General features: G+C 41.7%; 1 protein-coding gene across 2 annotated transcripts in view; it reads right to left on the bottom strand.

The window, feature by feature from the left end:
- CHST15 (carbohydrate sulfotransferase 15) overlaps positions 1–16,230 on the bottom strand; it is a 51,213-nt gene that overhangs the window by 13,190 nt on the left and 21,793 nt on the right. The window contains exons 1-4 of one of the 2 annotated variants that reach the window (XM_066323448.1): positions 14,640–14,682; positions 5,662–6,728; positions 4,592–4,931; positions 427–573 (exon numbers count right to left, since the gene is read on the bottom strand). In XM_066323448.1, the coding sequence (XP_066179545.1) occupies positions 427–573; positions 4,592–4,931; positions 5,662–6,204 (1,030 nt within the window). In that variant the 5' untranslated portion in view covers positions 6,205–6,728; positions 14,640–14,682. Of the gene's footprint in view, positions 1–426; positions 574–4,591; positions 4,932–5,661; positions 6,729–14,639; positions 14,683–16,230 lie in introns of those variants that run through there. The other variant, XM_066323447.1, reaches the window with a different exon arrangement.

Here is a 16,230-nt window from a genome sequence, read left to right as displayed (position 1 = left end):
TGGCACCGGGGGGACATGAATTAGTGCACCCTGGAAGTGCTGGGGGAATGGATGGACATGATGATCTTAGAGGGCTTTTCCAACCTAAATGATTCTATGAAAACAAAATGAAAACTGTGCTTGAAGGAGTCACCAAGGTCACTCTCATCCTTGGAAAAGAACCAACAAAAACCCCACATTAATTAAATGCTGATGTTCATCAGATACACAGCACTCGCTCAGGAATTTTCTAAAGCTAATCACAGCTTCTTAACAAAGAAAGGAGGAAAAGAAAGCCTGCAGGAAAAGAAAGCCAAGAGCTTCCAGAGAAGAGCAATGTCAGGGGCTCTGTGCTGAGAACCAGCCACAAAATCCCTCTCTGGTGCCTCAGCTCTGAGCGCTGCCCATGTGGAGCTACAGGGAATTTGGGGGCTGTTTTTGCCCTACCAATGATGATGTTGTTCCTCTCGCCCCTCTCCTTCACTGCATCACTCTGCAGCACGCTCTGGATCTGATGTGCTGCCAGGTCGAACAGATCCAGGTAATCCTCCACCGGGTATCGGTCGTGAAATCCATCCCTCAGCCGGATGATTCCTGAAAAAAACCCAGCAAAAAAAGAGAGCATTAAATCAGCAATTACAGCAACAACAGGGCAAGACTAACCACTGGTGCAAACCAGGGTGGTTTCACAGATGTGGCTGGCCCCAAGCCAGCCAACATCAGCACGAGATCAGACCGACCAAGTGCAACCCTCAGAAAAAAGTGCCAAGAATGGAGTGGCTGAGATCTGAGATACTGAATGATTACACCATAAATTCACAGTGATAGGAAATTTTTTAAGTGCTCTGTTTGGTAGTCCCTGCATGAATGAGCTTGGATTTATCTTCTTCTAAATTTAGCTTTTGGAAGGAATATAGAAGATAAGATTCTACTTCCATTTGCACCCATGTAAATTGCAGTAATATTGGACTCCCACTAGATTTACTGTTTTGAGATTGAGCACAGGCTCTGATGCCAAATATGCAAATCAACACACACTGGGAAATCATTCATGGTTTTTTTCCTTTCGCAGGTATGCAAATAAAGCTCCATGCTAGTATCTTATTTTTCTCCTCTCCTTCCCTACACTCCAGGCTGAGTTCAGTATCACCTTCCCCCTGCGTTTCTCAGCATCTTGAGCCACATCCTGTGATTTTTATACTCCTTTTCCCACCTCTGTTTCCAAATCTAGTCTCACTTCTCCATTTGCTGTACATGCTCCCCACACAGGACTTCTCGGCTCTCCCTTTCTTGTTCCCACAAGGCCAATAATTATCAATTATGTGAGAGGAAAGCTCAGCAAGGGAGGTCTTTTGTCCATTGCCTCTGATTTTCCCCTTCGGGAAAGTGGGATTTAATGAGGGTAGAAGAAAGTTCAACAGCGTATTTTGACTTGTTTTGAGGGGGGGAAAACGTGCAAGTGTGGTGCTACAGACAGCCTTGGTTTGTTGCCACCCCACTCCTGGGAACAGAAACAGTGGCAAGGAGCCAGGAAGGAGAGAGAGAGACAGTAAAGCTGAGACAAAGTCCCGTGGAGCATCCACCATCCCAGCAGAAGGGGAAAGGAGTGATTTGTGAAATGGGGCCTCCCCAGAGGGCTGTTTAACTTCAGCTGAAATTAGTCAGTCTCATAAAAATCCACTGAATCAGAGGATGCCATTGAACAAAGAGACTTTCTTGTCCAGCTTAAGTGTTACAAACCAAACCAAGTTAATAGCCAGGAGCATGGGAGTCACAACCACTCACTGGCTGTCTCGGTTTCTCTTGTGAGTGTGTTTGTCATATTCTCTGTTTCTGTTTTTTTTAGTTCTTAAATAGTAACCATTAGGTAATGTACTTTTAAGGCAGAATTAAAGGACTGAGCAAGGAATAAACTTGATCTTTCATTCCCAGTGGCAGACAGCTGAGATGATCAGAAGGTCATCCCTACAGATCCCTGTCCCATGAGACCATGAGCTCTGCAATGTTTCCTCATTCTCCAGCTTTACAAAACGACTTCAAAAAAACTGAATTATTCAAAGAATGTTCTCTTCAAGCATCAGCACTTTGTCCCCAGTGGCTGACCACAAGACTCTGCAAGTGGAGGGTTTGTGAATGCCAGCACAGAGATAGGAATTCACCCTTGTTCTGAAGTTAGATGCACTCCAGCCTGATTTTTTCCATTCTTCTGCCTGTTTGGTAGGTCAGGTTCAGAGCTTTAGTGAGCTCAGTCTTGCTGAAGTGAAGTTGGGTGCATTACCTCCTCCAAAATTTATTCCAAACCTTTATGTTGAGGTTACTGTAAGTGGAGGGGACTATTCGGTGTAAAACATTTTAATTTAAGGTATCAGTTGGGTTCAGTCTTTCCTGCCAGCACTACCATGGAACACAAAACCCTCCACAGATTTTGCTGACAGTCTCTTGTTTTCATCACTTCATCTGAGCATGAGAAAAAGTTGTGGCTGCCCCTGGATCCCTGGAAGTGTCCAAGGCCAGGATGGACACTGGGGCTTGGGATGGTGGAAGGTGTCCCTGCAATGGCAGGGGGTGGAACTGGATGGGCTTTAAGGTCCCTTCCAACCCCAAATATTTTATAATTCTCATGTTTTGTCTTCAGTCAGGTGCTGACTGTGATGAACAAGTCCCTTCTCATGGGTCTTCAAAGAGCACCATAATGATTTTCGTTTGACTTGGTTTCACTCCTCAATTTACACTGGTGCCTCCAATGTTCCTCAAACAGGACTAAATCACCTCAAAAGCAAAGCTGTATTTATGTCACATTGGTTTACATCCTAGTTTATAAGAAAATATTCAGAAAATTTCCGAAGTATTTATTTTGGCAACTTTCTTATGGCATTTGTGAAGGAAGAAAATTGAAAATTGAAAATTTAACAGCAAAATCATGAAATCCCATATCTGTGGTCGAGAGCTCCTCACCAAGAAGCAAGGAACAAAACCCTGTCTGCAGGAACACAAAGGTTCTTCTGGGATCCAGGGCACAAGGAAACAAGATGAAAATTACAAGACCACATGTAGGAGAAATAAAGAATTTGAGGTATGATTTCAAAATAAAGGACAGAAGCAAAACTGCTGGTGTCCCAATGCTTCAGGAAGTGTTCTTTCTTGCCTTCAGCCACAGAAATTCATTATTTTCCCATTCCAAGGAAGCTTAGAAAGGCATGAAAAGAAAGTAGTGATCAAACTCCTCCCTCCAGTGGCAATTTTTCTGGTTCCAAAGCCTGTGTCTGCCATAAAGCAACAGCAAATGAGGAACAGAAATTAAGATGTCACTAAAATATGCAGAATCTTCCTCTTGGAAAGAGTATAATCACTGAAAAGTCTTTGATCTTTGGTACCAAAGTCACACAAAGTGAGAGCATGCCAGCACTTAACAGCCAGACCCAAGAAGAGGAAAATCCAGTGGCTGGGTGGAACACAGAAGGCACAATGCTCATCCACATGTAGAGGAGAGCGGTTAGGAAATTAAAATGGGTCCTCTGCAGCTCATCTAATGTCTGACTACAAGATTGACCTTCCTGAAAATCCAGAGAGAGATATGAAGGAGAAAAACACTTCAGATGGATAAAATTCTGTGCTCAGCTCCGTGGCCCCAAGACACCCTTTGGAAGTGCAATCACGAGGGGTGGATGCCTTTTGCTCCAGTTGGCCACAACCCCAGCTATTCAAGTCTGCCTTCAGAGACGGAAATGCTGATATCAGCCAGGAAAAGTATCAAAAATATGTGCAGGGCCCTCAGTGTGAGAGAGATCCCTCATGCAGAGCATCTCCACTGATCAGTGTTGGCCAGAACTGTGCCACTAATGAAGCTCCTGCCACAGCTGTATTTATTGAACCATAAGGAATGAAATTTTAAATAGTGACCCATCATTTATTGATGTCAGAAAGGCTTCACAGACTTTTGCAGTACAAAACTATCACTGCTGCTCTTCAACTCCCCCATGACTACATAACAGTTTCTTTTCTTGCTTTTATAAATTTTTTAAGGTCGCTTCTATGCACTGTTTTTGTTTTTCCTCAGATTTTCCAAACCGCAGCAAATAAACCAAACAAAATGTGCATTTTCTCAGGAAGTTTAACCCAAAACACCATTGAACAAAAGCAGGTTGAGCATCCACCACCTGGATTTCTGAAACCCATCAACCTCCAGTGGTTTCTCGGCAAGCCAATGTGGAGCAAATCTCTAAAGCTGATCCCAAATAATGACAAAGTTTAAAGACAGAAAATCTTCCTGGATAGCAAAAATGACCTTTTCACTCACCAAAAAGTTTTCCTGGTCCACCAGAGGGGCTTCTGGACGGCTGAGAAGCCATTTTTCAGCAAGTCAATATGGAGCAAATCTATAAACTCTATCCCAAATACTGACAAAGTTTTAATAGAGACAACCTTCCTGCATAGCCAAAATGGTATTTTGACTCACTGAAGCGTTTCCTGGTCCACCAGTGGGGCTCCTGGATGGCCAAGAAGCCATTTTTCAGCAAGTCAATATGGAGCAAATCTATAAACTCTATCCCAAATGCTTACAAAGTTTTGAGAGACAACCTGCCTGGGTAGCAAAAAGGACATTTTGACTCACCGAAGCGTTTCCTGGTCCACCAGTGGGGCTCCTTGATGGCGGAGAAGCGGACATCGGGGTGCAGCCTGAGGCGGTCGTACAGGTCCGTGGTGCCACACTTGGGCTGCCCGATGATGTAGAAGTGAGGGAGGCAGCGCAGGCGGTAGTGCTTGTCCTTGTAGTGGTACAGGTGGTTCCAGAACACCTTCCTGAGGTAATCAAAAATGATCCGAAAGCGCTTGGAGTACAGGGCGTAGGAGTTGGTGGCGTAGGGATCCGTGGTTGTGTTCCCTCGGTACTCTTCGTACCAACAAGGGTTCTTGCTGTTTGGGAGGAATTTGTTAGGAATTACCGAAAACATCTGCAACATAAAGAACAACAATTTCAGTCAAGGCAGCAAGCGATCAACAGTTATACTTTTCCTACTTAGCACAGTGAGAAAACAAAAACACTGCCTGGGTGTTTCTTACCTACAAAGTTGACCCCATTTATTGCTTCTGATGGCATCAGGACCAAATCCTGTGCAACCCACTGAACTAGGAGACAACTATTTAAAAGTCTTTTTATTGTAAGGCCAGAAAAGGCCTCAATAATCCCCCAACTCCTCTGCAACCCCAGGAACTGATTTTTAAAGTCAAACACCTAATACTCAAATCAAATCACCTCCCAGTTTTTAACTCTGAAATACAAGGTTTGCAATGATTTTCAGGAAGGCACCCTGGCAAGCAGTTATTAGAAAGACTCATTTTCTCATTTATCATTTCAGGTGACAGGTAAATCTAAGTCACAATGATTTTGCATGAGAGAAGGTAAAAGTTCAGTGATGTTGTACAGCTATCAGAAGACTGCCTGATTTTTTGCTTCAGGTGTCAAGACCATTTTTAGAAGCCATCCATCCTGCCTGTGACTCAGAGGGGTGTGACCTACAATATCAACTTCTCCGCTGCTGCGAATCAGGAGACTCTAGATGTAAATCACTGTATGAACATCCAAGCAGTCGCACTTTTTTATGTCTAGGCAAAAGATGGATCCAGAAGCCTTGAAATAAGGATGTAAAAAGCAGTTCAAGGCACGCCTCAATTCATACTTACATGTGGCTCTTGCTTCCTCAGCTCTTCTAAATCAGGGCGCTGCCTTGTTATAAACTCTATCTTTGAAGTAATGGTGTCAATAATTAATTTAATGCTTGGATAATCCTTTACATATGAAATATTCATTTTTGAAGGCTGGTAATAGTCTTTCATGTCACTAAGGCTTTCATTGTCCATTAGGCTGGGATTGCTAGCAAAAGCTCCATAATGGAAGGGAGATGGGATCAGCAACAGGCCATGCTTGGCTCCAGTCAGCATGTAGGATACCATCACCAGAGTCATTATGATCAACCCAAACATCAAACTGCAGAGCTTCCCCTTCCTCAGGCAGAAAAACCCATTCCAGCTCTCACAGTGATCAGTCCTCACTTCCAGAACCGCGAGCCACTTCATCTGCTTCCTGTCAGTGTACAAAGGGATTCTGTTTTCTCCTCTGCACACAGGACACTTCTGGTTATTGTGATCGGGTCCACGGCATCTGAAACACTGTCTGTGCAGGTCATTTGGTAATAAATGTATGCAGCAATTAACGCAATACCTCATATTACTACCGTTAAACTCCTACATTAATGAGCCAAGCACAGCCAAAAAAATGTTTCTGAAGCATGTGAGTCATCTTCTGCAAGTCTGAAATTATTTCATTCCTGGAGTGGTTCTACAACTACTCAGCAATGCAAAAGGACAGATTCAAAACAGAATAAAAAAGTGACATGTGTCACGGAAAGAAAAAGAAGCCCAAATCACCACCAACACACAAAAATAGATGTACTCTGGATGTGGTTCCCAAGAATTTGGCTCAGTAAGAGGAATGTGGCGAAGTAAGGATCAGCTACAAAACTGGCTCAAGTTTTTCCCATTGAACAAAATGAGAAGGAAGAAAAATTGTTACGTAGTGTGAAAATATGCAAAAAATAAAAATAAGTCATTGTCCACTGCTTTACACTGGAATAGGCAAATACAGGTAGAAATTTCCAGGTTCCCTTAAAACAAGCAGGTTCCAAACCGCACTGCTGCTGCTGGAAGCTTCATCTTCCCAGAGGTGGTTCCGCAGAGATGCATTGTCCAACCTAGAGAAACAAAACCAGATATTTATATACACCCAGACATCACATCCACATCATCCACATCCACAGCAGAGCACAGCCCAGCACGAGACATTTCAGATTTCTATTTGAAACACGCCTGCCGTTTGCCAAGTCTGTTAATTACAGCACTCAGGATATTAAACCCAGGAAACGTTTGGCTCCAGGTTCACAGTGAGCTGCCCCTGATTTTCCATCACCCATCTGCTCACATCTATGACTGGTTGCTACCACAGGTAACACTACACGACTCAATAACCCACTCAACAGATCTTAATCTGCACCTGAAATATGGGAGCATTTCTGGACAGTATCCAGTGACACAGGCTTCAATAATTACACTCTATCTGCTCCTGGGGACCTTAAATTAACAGTCCTGAAGTGGGGTAGGACCCTGTATGAGGCAGGGATAAAGTAATAGTCTCCTTTCAAACATGGGAGATAAAAAGCCAAACAAACAAACTAACAAACAAAAAATATATATAAAGCCACTAGTAAAACATTCAGCAAAGTGAAGGGATTAAAAAACAGACACAAGGAAAAGGCTAATGACAGGATCTCAGGTTTCTCGACCAAATGATCTTATTACTCACCAAATCAGAGAAGTATAATCATTACTATTATGAGTCCCACAAATTGACTATTTTGCCTTTAGCTCTATCAACACCTATTGTTAATGCTTAAACAACACTGCCATAATTCTAGATAATAACTCCTGGATCATTCCTACAAAAGTGCCCTGATCAAATGGGGCAGTAACTTTAGATCCCACATTTATCATCATCCTTCTGGCTGCATTCTTGTATGAGACAAAGTAAAAATAATTTGTATTCTGATGTTTCTCCCACTGAACACAGTCACATATTGGAGGATTTCTGCAATCAGAGCAAGTAGGCTGTGTCTCAGGGACTCAAGAATAATTAGATAAATATTGAACAAAAGCATTTGCAAAATGCTTTTCTTCCCCCCCAAAAAAGTTCATTTCCTTAATGAGTTTATTCTCTAAGCCAGATGAGGCAGACAGAAATTGCAGCATAATCACTATGTTTAAACCAAAGGGAAAGAAATCAGTGCAAGACTTCTCAAAGAGACCAGTCTTAAAAACTTCTCCAAAGGAGCAAAGCTGTGATGATTTTGACAGAAGTTTGAACAGCTAGAGATATAAAACCAGATTAAATGTGGGTCGCTTTAAACCTAGAAAGTGTGTGCTTTCTTATGCATAAAATATCCCCCCAGTTACTGTCCAAAAGAAAAAGAGGAACTATGGAAAGGAGCCAAGATTGGAAAGACCTTGATGGTTGTCCAAACACCACCAATGGTGGTGAGAAAGAAGACAAGAAAGGGAAGTCCTGACAAGAAGTGAGAAGTTTCCACTTCCCAAGTAAATATTTCAGGTAGAAATAAGACCCTGATCAAAATTTTCAAAGAGGAAACAAACATCAGCATCTGAGAGAGGAAGTAATGAAAACAGAGATGGCTCAAAAAAATAAAATACTATAAAAAAGAGAGGAGAGAGATAAGGACCATCATCACAAATGATAAAAAAAGAAAGTGGAAAAAAGCCCCTGTCAAAAAACAAGCATGAAAAGGCTACAGGTTAAAGCAGTACCTAGAAAAGATCTGGTAACCAAAACCCACCCTACAGCCACCTCTTCAATTACATTTATCATGCTCTACACATTTGTTTTCATGCAATCCTGCCACCCTGAATTCCTCCTCTTTGACATCCACCTCAGAACCCTCCCAGACCTCTGCTCTCCAGCTCCTTGCTGTTCATTTTCATAGACCAGTTACTATGCACTGGCTATTTAAAAACAAAGAAAACAATCCAATTTATCTTCCACTCCTCTTCTAATAGGGATCTGCAACCTGCTCAGTGACACTGACTGAACAGATTTATCTGAGATAGCCTTATGGGATCAATTCCAGGTTTGTGTATTTGACATCTATTCTCAATTTTTAAAAATGAGCTATCAGAAATACATTAATGAATACAGACCACAGGACCTTAGAAAAACCACATAACCTTCTCTGTCCTATCCTACGTCCATTTGTGTGTTAAAAAAAATGGACTGGAATTTATTGAACCCTTCCCAGATGCAGACACTTCTCATAAAAATCTGCTACAAATATTACAAAGCCAAGGAAAAACCATGTACATCTTTGGCAGGTGAGGAAAATGGTTTATCAGGAAGCTGATACAAGGGGGAGAAAACCAGAAATATGTTTAGGCTATAGTAAAACTGAGATATTAATCACAACAGTCATGAGGAGAAATTTAAAGTTCCACCAGCAACCATAACTCTGCCAGCTCATGCACAAGCACTGCATCAGGCTGCTTAATTAGATGATCAGTTTGATGACCTATCACAGGACAATGACAGATCACTCAGCTAATAAAATAGAGACATTGATCTCATTTTTTTTTTTAATAACTGCTAGTTGCCAACACACCATGGTACATGGTTTTCCACTGTCACGTTCATGAAATAAAAAAAAATAATTGTAATAAACACATAAAAGGACATAAATCCCTAGTGCCACTCCCTTCTCTCTCCCAAGAAGCTTTTGATAGAAGCTCATTCTCTAAGATTTTACCATGGCATGAAGGATGCTCCCCAGAAGGGCAGGATCTTCCCCCATTCACCCCATGAAATCAAGACATCTACAGTGCCTTGTTCTTTCCAACATTCCCAGCAGCCACAACCACAGCCACCAGCACACGTCACCTCTTTGTATTCCACTCCTGAGAGCAGAAGGATGTGGATTGCAGGCAGAGGGAAGGTTATGAGGCTTGAGCTGGCAATAAACCATGTGTGCCTCCTTATATTTTAGCTGCAAAGCTGCTGGCTGTTCACTGGCAGAAAATTACTCTCTTTACACAACAAGCAGTGTCTTTGTATATTGAATAATGTAGCATGTAATTTCCCCTTGTTGAAGGGAACGGTGAATTATTTATGGCCACGTCCATACTGCATTTGTCTGCTGTACATTAACGCGTGCCAGCCCTAACCACAGAGCACAAATCAGCAGCAACCTTTGCAAGCTCCTTGGCCAAAAGCAACCCTCCTCATAAAAATAAGGATCTCTGGGAATAGGCTAAGGAGGAAACATGGATGGACAAGATGACACACAGCGGAATGGGGAGGGGGGGATAAAGGAAAAGCTTTCTTAGATTTCAATATATTCCCACTGAAGCCAGAGGGACTTTGCTCCAAACTGAAGCAGGCTCAAGCTAACAAAGGTATTTATATGCAACAGAGAGCTTAATAGCAACCAGGTGAGACCTTTTAATGCCACTTTCCCTGAGCAATTCCTGCACTCTAACTCCAGTGAGCTGTGGGCTCAGGATGCAGGAGAGGAGGTTGGCAGGTAACACTGGCAGGAACCAGAAAAGCAAACAGCAAAAAGCTGAGCTGCCTGCTCGAGCCTCACACCAAAGCAATGAAAATACAGCATCCACCAGGCCCTGCCCATCTCACAGACAGGGTAAAAAGAGACATTCCCCTCAAAAGCAAACATGCAAGATTTTTCATCGTCCACGTGGGTTTTGTTGACTGTATAGAAAATATTGGAAATTCCGTATTATTCCTATTAAATAAACATTTCATAAAATTCCTCCCCCTCCTCTTTTAAGGATTGTAAGGGAAGATTGCAAGCGAATTGGCTACAGAATCTCAAAATCATGAAATTACTGAGACTGGAAAAGCTCATGTCCCCAAGTGCCACACCTACACAGCTTTTAAATCCCTGGGGTGATGGTGACTTCACCACTGCCCTGGGCAGTTCCAGTGCTCAACAACACTTTTGATGAAGAAATCTTCCCTAATATCCAACCTAAACCTCCACTGATGCAACTTGAGGCCATTTCCTCTTGTCCTAATGCTTGTCCCTTGGGAGAAGAGACCAACAGGCTATAAAATGCAATTACTTTCATATGCTCAGTCATGTAGCTAAAATTCTCCTCCTCTACGAATAAGATAAAACAGATTGAAAAGATTTTACACATAGATACCTATGTATATGACCTGTTTTCCAGGTCACCAGTTCCTTAATATTTCATATGCTTCCCTTTCTTTCAAAGCTCTTTAAAATAAAGATAAATCAAACTTTTGCTGGCACTCTTCAGGCTAAATTTTGCAGTAGCCTTGTTACTTCTAATCACAGTCAGCTTCTCCTCCCACCACATGAAAAGGTGGCTGTTAACCTCTTATAAACACATTTCAGGTACACCAGGAGCACATTTCTCATCCTGTAGTATAAATGTTCCCCTGAATTCATGTCAGTGGAGCTACAGCACTTTGTTTCCTCCCTTCACACAATATAATTGAACATTACAGCTAAATCAGTCCTGATGGGCAGATCACAACCTAAAATATTAATGTCTAAGGCAAGTGAGAAAATTCTCCACCAGCTCTCGGATTAGATGGGATGAAGCCTTATTGAAAAGCTACAGATGCTATAAAATTAAGGATAAACACTTTTATCCAAAAAAACCCAACCAAACAAACAAACAAAAGATTAGGCAAAACATGATACTGCTGAATCATCTGGCCAGTAACATCACATTGCTCCTCATTCAATATATCTCATGCCATTCTTAGAGTAACAGCCATGTTATTTTATCCATAAAATGGAAATTTTATCCCTAGTCTCCTAATTGTTTCCACTAATCTGGATAAATATTCCTACTGCCTAAGTGCCTTCCCCACCAAATCAGGAAGGTTTGTTTAAATCAAGTTCTCAGTTTGCACTGCTGATGTTTTTTAAAATCTCAGAGCAAAGCTGATCCCACGCCCTCCACAAACACTCCAGAAATGAACTTCCCTGTGGAAATGTTTCCCTCTGAAGAGCTCCTGTGAAGACAAGGCTGTCATTAGTCACCGAGAGATGTAGGTCTGGAACTGAAGGGCTGCCCACAGTCCTACCATGATAAACTTTCCATGACTCACATCAAGAGGAATGGAAACATGAAAGGGCAGAGTGAGGCTGCTGGAGTGAAATCCTCCTCACATTTTCATATGGAAAAAAAAAGCCCAATAATATTTAGTAGCAATGCAACACAACCATGCAATTCCTTTTCCATTCCTCCGTCACCCAGTGCAACACTGTCCATGCACAACAGCAATTCCTCAGCCCATGCAGGAGAGAAATTTATGACCTCTGGACACAAAAAAACTACAAAACCTTACAATTACAGAAATCTTTTAGCTATCAAGTTTACTGGAAATGGTTCAGAATTGAAGCAGACTACAGGCAGCACGAAAACAACTCGAAGTATTTGTACAAGGGTAGTGAAGTATTTGTACAGCAGGAGGAAGTTCATCCCGTGAGTGGGTAGGTTGTACCATTTCAATAAATAATACCCCAGTAGAAGTAATAAAATCTAAACTAAATTTTAAAAGAAAGAATATTATGCAAGGAAAAGAGAGAAATAATTGTAGGATTTCTCTCTCCTGCTCATTGGACACATTTGGCTCCTCAAGTCAACAGTTTTGGAAATAAACTTTGCCTGAACTCACATCTATTTACCTCAGAGAAATCAGAAGATGCCAGAAAGATGATACGTCAATAAAAAGAGGATCATGAATCACTGACCTCTGCAGACTTCTGGCAGAAAAAAAAAGGGAAAAAAAACCCGAACCAAAACAACAAAAACAAGCAAAAAGCAATTGCAGTGATTTAGAAAAGCCACAGGACTCATTACAAAGCTCAGCCACCTCCTGCAGACTGAAGTTATGTAAAGCTCCCTTATTTACTTAAATCCCCTAATTTTTAAAGAATCATCAATAAACGCAACTCCCAGGATGCTGGATAAACCCATGGAACCACTTTCAAGGTGATCAGCTGGAAAAAAGGTACATCCTAAAAGCAAGAAGAGATGGCCACGGCCCACAGTTACACACTCAACCTGTTGAACAACTGCTGAACATTGTTCAAGTCTAAAATTTTCTTTAAAGAATTCATTTCTTGGCCTTTTAAAGCCAAAGAAAACCTCCTCTATCACCACCGAATCAGCAATTTTGCCTAAAAAACAACGGTGGCTTCTTCCATAACCCAGCTGGTTTCTTTCTCAGAATCTAATCCAAACACAATCTGCTTCTTCCTCATCCATACACTTCCAAACAAAATGTGAGAATGCAAAAAAATTCAGTGCTCCACTTGCGAAAAAAGATCAGCAAACTCCCCTAAAATCAGAGTAACAGTCGTCATTTCAATCACATAAGGATGACTCCTATTATTTGGGCTGCAACACTCAGGAAATAGTTACTGAGCTTGAATCACCACTCAATTAGGGCATAAACACTGCCTGAATAAACAGATTCTTGAAAGCAAGGAAAAAAGAGTGGGGATTGGGAGTTCCCTGACCTCGATCAGTGACAGCAGGGTCACTGACAGCTCTCCCCCAGAAACCTGTTAGTGCACCTGAAGTCATGTGCAAGTTCCTGGAAATTACCAAGGTCCAGTTCCTTACACTCCTCTAACATGCCCCAGCCACATGTTCTGGTGTGTTACTGTTTGGTCTGCCTTGAGAATGTGAAAATAACACAATTCAGTATTATCCATTTTTAAATTAAAGCATTTTTCAGCAGGGGAAAAAAAAAAAAAAAAAAAACAAAACAACCCACTACTTGTACTTAATGACTTCAGTGTTACTTCTTTCTGTTCTGATTTCAATCAGTCTAAATCAGATTCATTACTTATTTTTTGGGCTACTTGCAGAATAAAAATTGCAGGCAGGAAAATAAAATAGAACTAAAAATCAGCAATTTCTCCGTAAATACAGGTCCCAAAAACCCTGGAAGAAAAAAAAGCCCCAGCAAGCATCCGCCCAACCTGTGGCAGCACACGCCTGGAGCTTCTGTGTCAGGGCAGAGCTCCCATCAGTGTGTTTAAATCCTCCCTCTTGTACAAACAAGGAGCAGAGTGCTGTTCTCATACATTTCTGAGGATGTTTGGAGCAGAATTTTGCCTGCAGTACACACTGGCTTCTCAACTCCTGATCAAAACTTGCTGCCTACGATGTGCAACAGCTCCAGCAATTCATCTTTTCCCTTCCCTTAGTTCCTATTCATCTCACATAGCGCCTCGCTACAGAATCACTGACAGGTTTATATTGAATATGAAAGAGTTGCACACTGTAGAAAAAACCTGTGTCTTTACATAAATTACTCCAGTGCATTTCTTCTCACAAAAAGCCGCTTTAATCCACTTTCAGAAATCGTTCTGCACGGTGGAAGTTTTGTGTCTTTATTTTCAATCCTCACAGTGACTGTGAGCAACCTCCCAACAGACCCCACAGGGTCCTGGGGGTCCTCCCATGAAAACAAGGATAAACCAGTGCACCCATCCCGTGGGGCTCACAGATTCCCTTCCAAAAATCTGGAGCCAGATTAGAAAGTTCGGACATTCAGAACACAACCAAAAATTGCATCTATTAAAAAAAAAAAAATCCAGGCAGTCCCTCATTAAAATGATCAATTCACCAAGAGCCAGAATAAGGTACTGATGCCATTGGGAGTTAATTTTTGCCATTTCCTAAGAAAAAGTGCATCTACTTTAAAGTCCAGAGAAAACCCAATGCCAAAATAAGATAAAATACAGATGCAGAAGGTCAAACAATTCCTGCAATGATTTGATATTCATGAGAATCATTCAGTCTAAATTTGCCCTATGTACTTTCTTTTATTATATGGAAAAAAAAAATAAGCAAAGAGCTCCCTGGAAAGGCACAGGGATCACCTGAAATACAACTTCAGGTGCAGAAAGTCAGTGTGATAAAGCTGGTCTTGCTATAAATGTCTGTGTTGCATTTTTAATAAGACCAAACAGCTCCTGAAGTTTTTATATCCAAGACAGGACACCACGATAATTTACAATAATAGAAATTCTTACCTGCCTGCTCTTTCAAGGAATACATCCCACTCTCATCCCACAAATCAGCCAAATTCCTGTTCTGCGTGCGAGTGCAGCAGGGAACCACAGAGCACGAAGGCTGAATCTGTTATGAAGCTCTTTCACTGCAGTTATTTTTATCGAACAAACTGAAGAGGTTTGGGGGTTGGCAAGAGGGAAAAAAATATCATCTCTAAATACAGCTCTCATAAGCCCTGCAGTCAGGCTGTAATCAGAAATAAGTGAGTGTTTATCTTCAGAAAACGCCCAAGGCAAAGAATTGGTCTGGTATTGACAGAGCTCACGTCTCAAACCCAGCTGTTTTGTAGTTACCTGTTTCTTCCTATCCAACGTGAATCTTGTTTAATTTCAGGCTCCCAAGGCTGTTTCATTGACTCTCTGAAAAGATTCTGCTGGCAATTTACTCAAAAAAGCTCTTCTGGAGCAACTTACTCGATAGAGACACAAGGTTTTGCCTCCATGGAGAGCTCAGTTAGGTGAGCACAGTGATTTCATCCCTCTACCTGAACACGAGAAGTTGTGGATTCTCCATCCCTGCAAGTGTTCAGGGCCAGGTTGGAGGGGGCTTGGAGCAACCTGGGATAGTAGAATCACTTCATTGTGCAAAAGAAAATAAATGTTCAGTCAGTGCACCAGCTGACTGTTACCCAGGGGAGAGGTGGAGAGCTGCTGCAGCACAGTTGGATTTGCAGGAAGGGATCTGTCAGAGCTGAAGGGTTATTTTTAAGCCCAGCTCTTTGTCTCTTGCATTGATTACTGGTCTAGAACCAGCACGTGGGGAAAAAACGTTCTGAGAGTATTTCCAACGTCCTGCCAAACGTTTTCAGCCTTGACATGCTGCAAAATAGTGGGCATAACTCACAGTTATGAGTTTCTCTGATTACCATCTTGTTCCTTTTACACATTTGATTTTCCTGGACTTTAGCAGCTGCTCCCTCAGGTTGATTTAATGTGAGGAACACATTCCATCCACCACCTGATCTCTAACACTTTCTGCCACTTTCTGCAAGGGGTATGCAGCACAAATTGCTAGATCTTGTGGGTTGTGAGAGATCAGCTGCTAATTTAAGGCTGCCTTTGAGGGATGAATAACATTGTATGGAATAAATAGCATTTGCATCACGTAATGCCTGTTTATCTCATGCTGTGGTAAAATGGTTTTGGCATGCAATAATGCAACCAAATGGTATCTACTGGAATTCATCTGATACACCTTCACACTTCATATACAAGCAGTTTTTCTGAAAGTGGATCCATTCTATGTGAGGCTTAACTTTGCTTTAAGCAGAATACAGTTATGGCAATTCTAGAGCAACGTAAATGCTCACAGCTGCTCATTTGATTTTTAGTGGCTGGGAAGGGATTTTCCTCCACCCCCAAGCTGAATTTTCTCCATAAACTTTACTATCTTAACAGAGTCATCTGAATTCTTTTTGTTGTGACTCATATATGGTACCTTCTCTGTGAGACATGCATTGAAATGGATGGAAAAACGTATCTCATCTGTACATAAGTACCATGTAAGTGCTTTTTCATGAATAGGGCATTTCATCTTTCATCTAGTGCTGAG

Source organism: Sylvia atricapilla, chromosome 8 (genome assembly GCF_009819655.1).
Source record: "Sylvia atricapilla isolate bSylAtr1 chromosome 8, bSylAtr1.pri, whole genome shotgun sequence".
In the NCBI taxonomy this organism is placed as follows: domain Eukaryota; kingdom Metazoa; phylum Chordata; class Aves; order Passeriformes; family Sylviidae; genus Sylvia; species Sylvia atricapilla.
This window is presented reverse-complemented; position numbering and strand designations above follow the sequence as displayed.